General features: G+C 31.7%; 1 protein-coding gene across 1 annotated transcript; it reads right to left on the reverse strand.

Annotated features, from left to right (window-relative positions):
* Positions 1–2,510: 2,510 nt before the first annotated feature.
* LOC106473137 (zinc finger protein 345-like) lies at positions 2,511–7,049 on the reverse strand. Its single transcript, XM_022401631.1, has 3 exons — positions 5,955–7,049; positions 4,173–4,487; positions 2,511–3,836 (listed from the first exon to the last, which is right to left on the reverse strand). The coding sequence occupies exons 2-3, from the start codon at positions 4,279–4,281 to the stop codon at positions 2,638–2,640; spliced, it is 1,308 nt and encodes a 435-aa protein (XP_022257339.1). The 5' UTR covers positions 4,282–4,487; positions 5,955–7,049; the 3' UTR covers positions 2,511–2,637.
* Between the last annotated feature and the right edge of the window lie 769 nt (positions 7,050–7,818).

The raw sequence follows: 7,818 nt of genomic DNA on the forward strand, positions 1-7,818 counted from the left end.
AACAGTACTATTATATATATATATGTATATATATATATATAGATGGATAGATAGATATATACAACAGACAGTAGTATTATATATATATATATTTTACAACAGTACTATTATATTTATATACATCCATACAAAACACAATACTATTATATTAATATAAATTCATACAAAAGACAGTACTTTATATATTTGTATAGATACATACAACAGAGAGTGGTATTGTATTTATATAGATATTTTACAACAGACAGTAGTATTGTATATATGACAGTACTATTATATTTACATAAATACATACAATGGAGAGTACTATTATATTTTTGTAGATACATACAACAGATAGTTGTATTATATTTATATAGATACATACAACAGATAGTTGTATTATATTTATATAGATACATACAACCGTACTATTATATTTATTTACATACATACAACACACAGTACTATTATATTTATATAGACACACACAACAGTAATATTGTATTTATAGATACATACAACACACAGTACTATTATATTTCTATAGATTCATACAACAGTACTATTATACTTAGAGATACATACAACACACAGTAGTATTATATTTCTAGATACATACAACAGTACTATTACATTTATATAGATTTATTTCACTCTACTTCTTACGTCACTTTTTAAATCAATATTTACACAAGTCACCTCCACAAATTCCTCATCTGTAAAGTTTTGCCATTGTGTATACTGTGACATATTTCTTTAAATTACAGAGTTACCCTGAAACTTTTTTATGCAAATTACACAACTGTATTTTATTATGTACTTTAAGTTAATGGAAAACTGTAAGGTATCTCATCACTATGTATATTGTTTCATCTTGAGGATTTTACGACTTCTGTAAACTACCTTCTACAACATATGTACACATTGGTCTTTATGGCTATGACATCACAAACACAGTTAACATTTGATCAAACATATCTTTATTTGATGAACCCAAAAATGCATTTTAATGTTTTATATGATTGGCAAAAACATCAATATAAAATATTCATTCTCAAAAATAGTTGTTCTAGTTTTCATAATTTCACACTTTATAAAAACCTTTTTATCTAGACCAGAATAGCACTGAAACAAACTATAGGTAGCATACCATGTTGAAGTCAGTCCAATGTAACAGCATTCCGTAATTGAATCAATACCAAAGTAGTGTGGTAAACCCAGTGTAGCCACATTCAACAGTTTAATCAAGGTAGACAGAGCCCAGCAGTAGGGTTAATAATAAACTCTACCTTCCTCTTTACTTCATGTACATCCTCATCAGTAACTGAAGTCAAGACTCTAAATATGGTAGACAGTACACTGTAAAATGTTTCTTATCAACAGCTTCTACTTCATCCTCTATTTCATGTATGAAAAGTCACGGTTGTAAGTATATCATTTTTTTACTGCAGAGGCCTCTTGGACATTGTAGTCATCCAAGAATGATAAATGTAGGACTTAGCATTTAATATAGATTTCTTATTCAGGAAAAACCAGGTTTTGTAAAGTATCATATAACATTAAAGAAATTGAAGCCAATCTTTATGATTAAAATATTTATCAATCTTTCACTTAAACTTCTTTAAACTAACCATCACCACTGAAGGCAACCTTTTCCAATCACCCTTTTAGCTGAAGATGATTGCTGAAATTTATATTTGTGTTCCCTTGTCTCATCATTCTTCCCATTAAATATTAAAAAACATGACGCATCAATTGATCAATACTTTTCTCAATCTTATACAAGATAATTTAAAAAAATACTGGTGAGAAATCTTGCAGTTATTTTTAATTTGTGGAAAATGACTAAGAATCATGTAGTTTACTGTAGGGCAGAGATTCTGGAAGAAATAACAAATTGACAGGAAACCTGCAGCTGACTAGTGTGTAGCAAATATTTGGATTAAATTGGAACCTTAAGAACATGAGAGAGAATACACTGGTGAAATCCTGTTTGTTTGTACTGTGAATGTTATTGTAAGTTAAGAGTATTTGAGAAGGTATCACCTGGTCTCGTATCTAGAATGTAGCTCTGGCAAATGTTTGTTAAAGAGTTTTTGGGTAGAATTTGTTATACACTATAAAGTTCAAACCTTGCAATACTAGAAACGCTGCTTTGAAACAAAATGTTCAAATTTGCTCTAAAAGTAAAACAAAACACAAAAGATAGACACAAAACAGAACAAGTTATTGTAAATTCATATCTGCTTAAAATAGAAAGATGATCTAACAAAACTGTTTATTCTCTGAGGTATTTTTTATGCTATAGTTACTTACATATTGTATTCTTCAGCTGTAAGTTTTTTACCTGATTTGTAACCTTTTATATATTTTTAAGTACCTACTTTTAACAAATTGTTTTTCACTAACTCAACAACTGTAATGTTTCTCAGTGTGTGTGCTATGTTTCTATAAGTTACAGGTTAATACAAACTCCATAACTGTAAGATTTCTCCACAATGTTCCTTTGATTTGTTTTAAGGTAATGTTTGTAAAAAAGTTTTGTCAAGTCACTGTACAAGTGTAAGGTTTTTACCCAATATGTATTATTTGATGTGTTTTTAAGTTACCTTTTGCTATAAACTGTTTTCCACAAACTGTACAACTATAAGGTTTCTAACCAGTGTGTATTCTTTGATGTGATTTTAAGTTACAGCTTGATATAAATTGTTTAGCACACACTACACACCTGTAAGGTTTTTCCCCAGTGTGTGTTCTTTGATGTCTTTTTAAGCCACCATTTGTTCCAAACTGTTTTTCACAAACTGCACAACTATAAGGTTTTTCCCCAGTGTGTATTATTTGATGTATTTTTAATGCACCTTTTGTTCCAAACTGTTTTTCACAATCTGTACAACTATAAGGTTTCTCACCAGTGTGTATTCTTTGATGTTTTTTTAAATTATCATTTGTTCCAAACTGTTTTCCACACACTGTACAACTGTAAGGTTTTTCACCAGTATGTATTCTTTGATGGTTTTTTAATTCATTGTTTGTTCCAAACTGTTTTCCACAAATTCCACAACTGTAAGGTTTTTCCCCAGTGTGTCTTCTTTGATGTGTTTTTAAGTAATAGCTTGACATAAATTGTTTAGCACACACTACACAACTGTAAGGTTTTTCCCCAGTGTGCATTCTTTGATGTGTTTTTAATATACTGTTTGTTCCAAACAGTTTTCCACACACTACACAACTGTAAGGTTTTTCCCCAGTGTGTATTCTTTCATGTATTTTTAATTCACTGTTTGTTACAAACTGTTTTTCACAAACTGCACAACTGTAAGGTTTCTCTCCAGTGTGTATTGCTTGATGTCTTTTTAAATGACCATTTGTTCCAAAGTGTTTTCCACAAACTGTACAACTGTAAGGTTTCTCACCAGTGTGTATCCTTTGATGTCTTTTTAATGCATTGTTTGTTACAAATTGTTTTTCACACACTGCACAACTATGAGGCTTCTCTCTAGTATGTCTTCTTTGATGTGTTTTTAAGTCAGTCTTTGTACCAAACTGTTTTCCACAAACTGTACAAACGTAAGGTTTCTCCCCACTGTGTATTCTTTGATGTTTTTTAAAGTTACTCCTTGTTCCAAACTGTTTTCCACAAACTGTACAACTGTAACGTTTCTCACCAGTATGTATTGTTTGATGTTCTTTTAATTTATTATTTGTTCTGAAGTGTTTTCCACAAACTCCACAACTGTAAGGTTTCTCACCAGTATGTATTCTTTGATGTTTTTTTAAATTATCTTTTGTTCCAAACTGTTTTCCACACACTGTACAACTGTAAGGTTTCTCCCCAGTGTGTCTTCTTTGATGTTCTTTTAATTCATTGTTTGTTCTAAACTGTTTTCCACACATTGTACAACTGTAAGGTTTCTCACCAGTATGTATTCTTTGATGTATTTTTAAGTTATAGCTTGACATAAATTGTTTAGCACACACTACACAACTATAAGGCTTCTCACCAGTGTGTATTCTTTCATGTATTTTTAATTGACCCTTTGTTCCAAAGTGTTTTCCACACACTGTACATCTGTAAGGTTTCTCCCCAGTGTGTATTCTTTGATGCATTTTTAAGTAACTATCTGTACCAAACTGTTTTCCACACACTGAAAAACTGTAAGGTTCCTCTACAGTGTGTAGTCTATGATGTTCTTTTAAGTAACTATTTCTATCAAACTGTTTTCCACAAACTGTACAATGATATGGTTTCTTTCCAGAATATATTCTTTGATGTATTCTTAAGTTATAGCTTGACATAAATTGTTTAGCACACACTACACAACTATAAGGCTTCTCACCAGTGTGTATTCTTTCATGTATTTTTAATTGACCCTTTTCACTTAATCTTGTTTCTCCACTAATATTGTTGTTCAAGAATTTTACATCTTCTGTAGAGTGATCTTCTTGTTTTATAACGTAACCAGGAAACTGACTTCCACAGATGTTCACACTGGTCTTTATATCTAAAATAGATATCAATGATGTCACAAATTATTTAATAATAAATATATAATACAATACTTTATTTCAAGAACATCTAAATATGTGTTAATGTTCTAATATAATCAACACAAATATCAATATAAAAGTATTAAATATAAAACTAAGTTTAACACTTTATAACAACTTTTCTACATTGATCAGAACAGCTTGAAAACACACTGTTGGTAACATACCATGTTTAATTAACACCAATATTTTATAGTTCCTGTTTAGAAGTTCTATATATATGTTATAGAAATATTTAAACTATATAGCTTAGATATCATTCCCATGGTTAGAAGCTGTTTGATTATTGACTGGAAGACATGGGATTATTCAAGTCATAGATTCTATAGACTGGTAGTGTTCAGGATAGTCACATCTATGGTAATAAATAACAACAGTACATTCTCTGAACATGAAGAAAACAAACACCGGTCAGTTAGAAAGTTTTTCATTTTGCATTCTATGTCTGATAAACCTTTAGGGCAAATGTCGAGATAATACATCAAATTTTAAAATTATGTCCGAGTTCTAAGTTCTTAATTGTATAAGGAAATATTCAAAACCAACCTTAAATTCCCCTAGTGTGAAAATTTGGATATTTGTCCTTGAGCAGTCTCCTGTTCTGGATTTTCTTGTCCAACCCCCTGGAAAGCTATGAAATGTAACATCAGACATTCTCTATTTTCTTCATTCATATCATGATGCTATATTTTTATGTTCTTCAATCTTATGGGGCTAAAGAACAATCAATAAAAATTCAAATGCCTGCCTCTGACATATTCTAATTTACAACTTGCTCGTAGATTTTTTGAGGACGAATCCCATTAAATTTATAACCAATAGAAAGACTAAATTTCAACTGATTCATTGTCATACCACATGGGCTTACATATGTTTGGCAGTTTGGTTTGATGTGAGAAAAAAATTCCCACAAGAACATACTGGGAAGAGTTGTTGAATTTCTACGTTCTCAAGTCACATGATTAAAGAATCTTGAGTACTGGTACTATCAGTACTATTGCAAACCCTTCTTATAGATGTTTCCATCAGAATGTCTTGAGAATGTAACTTCTTGACAGACTTTGGAGAGCCAGCAAAACCCTCTAATCCCTTTTGGATTAAAAAGGGATGGTTTTGAGGTCAAGTTTGTTTGTATACCATGATAATTAAGTAGGTTAATTAAATTTTGAATGTAACTCACTAAAATGTCATGACATGCAGTTTGACCCTCTTGCATGCTAAGAGTTAATCACACATGCACCTACCTAACATGCAGTCACGTACACACATTCACATTCTCTTCCAAAGTATGGGAGTCACCAGTTGCCCATATTTCATGCTATTGCCGATTAACATGGATAGATTTGCTTATCGACTGAAGTATGAACTCAAAACTACCACATCAAACATTTCTAATTCTGTGAAAGCCAAAGCTGAAATACCTGAGGAGGAGTTCGGTCAAAACCCTGAAGATGGTACACGTGATAACAGATATTATTCTCAAGATATGATGTGCTATAAACCAATACCAGTACAGCCAGTAGTGATGACCCAATAACTGTACTCGACGCTGAGTACCGGTACCGACCATAGTGAACTCCTCCTGAAATCAAAGGATATTGTAGAAATACCACTTGCAGTTACTCCCCATATTACATCAAATTCTTCACAATGTATTGCTGATGCTCTCCGGGATTCCTACCTTTCCAGCACTTCTGTTAATTCCTTTGCCTTTTTGAGAATCCACTCATGTACTGAGAAATTGCTACTTTCCTTTAGAGTAGATCATCCCTAGGATTGTAACTGCCCATTTACATTAATGGAACTTAAGGTTGCTCTTCATTGGTCAAGAAGTACACCAGTTGGACCTGATGATGTTCCCTACGAGATCCTACACGGTCTCTATCCTGCCTCTTTTGCTCTTCTTCTGGTTGTTTTAAACCAGATTTGACAGGAGAATATTTTCCAGATGCATGGTGTAAAGCTATTGTTCTCCCTTTTTTTTGAAGCCTGGAAAGGATCCCAACATTCCTTCTTTGACAACTATCTCTGTGAGGTTTTGAAGAGGATGGTTAATATTTATCTTGTTTGGTTGAGTCGAACAACATCTTCTCAGCCACTCAGTGTGGTTGTCACTGACAAAGCTCCGCTGAGGACCACCTGATTTGTCTCGAAACCTCGATCACAGAAGCATTCCTTAAGAGAGATTATCTCGTTTCTATCTTCTTTGATCTTGACAAGGCTTATGACACTACTTGCAAGGTTTGGCATTTTGTGAGACCATAAAAAATCACGAAATTATATATAAATTATGCTTTTCTTGTTCTAGAATGACTACAAATTATAACATGAAAACACAAACGTTTAGCCTAAATTGCTTAAATCTCGTAACATTATGCATTATATATTATTATTATTATTATATTGAGCTTTCAACTGTGCCTAACTAATATTACAGAAGTTTTAATTACGCGGTGTACGTGCACTTATGTACCATATCCAAGAATATAAAATTGGCCTTTACAAAGTAACCTGTCTTGACTGTGATCCAGTGGACTAGTATTTTATAAAATACACTCACATTTCAGTTATAATGTGTTATATATGTATATACATTACTACTATTTACAAACAAGTTATTAAATTTATCTTCCTTAAAATATAGAACAGTAAATACAGAAGTTTAGCAAACAATTATCTGTTCCAATTACAAACTTTGTACTCATTTGCTGCTTGCCAAAGGTTGCTAAGCCTTATCAATTTCATGATATGAAATAAACATTTTCCTACAGGTTTTATACATATTCATTTTGAAATAACTAAAAATCATAAAATACTCAATCAATACCACATAATTCCACTATCATTTATCAAGCTTAGTAGCTATGCTGTATTTGGGTTCTAAAAAACATGAAATTTTCAGGTCACTAACAACTTACCTTACCACTTTGAATCCACCAAAAATAGAACAACTTTCAAAGAGTCTGAGAAAGCCACTAGGGGGACATTCTGAACTTTCGAATTGGCTATACATGTCATTGTGTATAAGTTGAGTACAATTATGTACAATTTATTTTTAAAAAAAATTATTTATCTATTGTACTGACTTGCAATAGAATAGTATTGTTATGTAACTGCTCATTTGTCAATTTCGGGTATATATTCTTTCCGAGGAACTTCACCGATACAAGTCCTTTCTTAATTAAAACTAGTTTATTCTTTCTTGATACAACTCTTTAGTACTGTTACGTCTCCGTTTTTTTTAATTGATTTTCCGTAACTTCGTACCGACGAAACTTAAGCGAC

This window comes from Limulus polyphemus, unplaced genomic scaffold (genome assembly GCF_000517525.1).
Source record: "Limulus polyphemus unplaced genomic scaffold, Limulus_polyphemus-2.1.2 Scaffold5916, whole genome shotgun sequence".
NCBI lineage: Eukaryota > Metazoa > Arthropoda > Merostomata > Xiphosura > Limulidae > Limulus > Limulus polyphemus.

Bases quoted from the DNA above. Each gene is read 5' to 3' on its own strand.
- LOC106473137 (XM_022401631.1), bottom strand. From the start codon at position 4,281: ATGTCAAGCTATAACTTAAGAATACATCAAAGAATATATTCTGGAAAG. The intron at 3,837-4,172 runs ATCATAGACTAC...AATTAAAAGAAC, and splicing joins AAATAGTTACTTAAAAGAAC to ATCAAAGAAGACACACTGGG.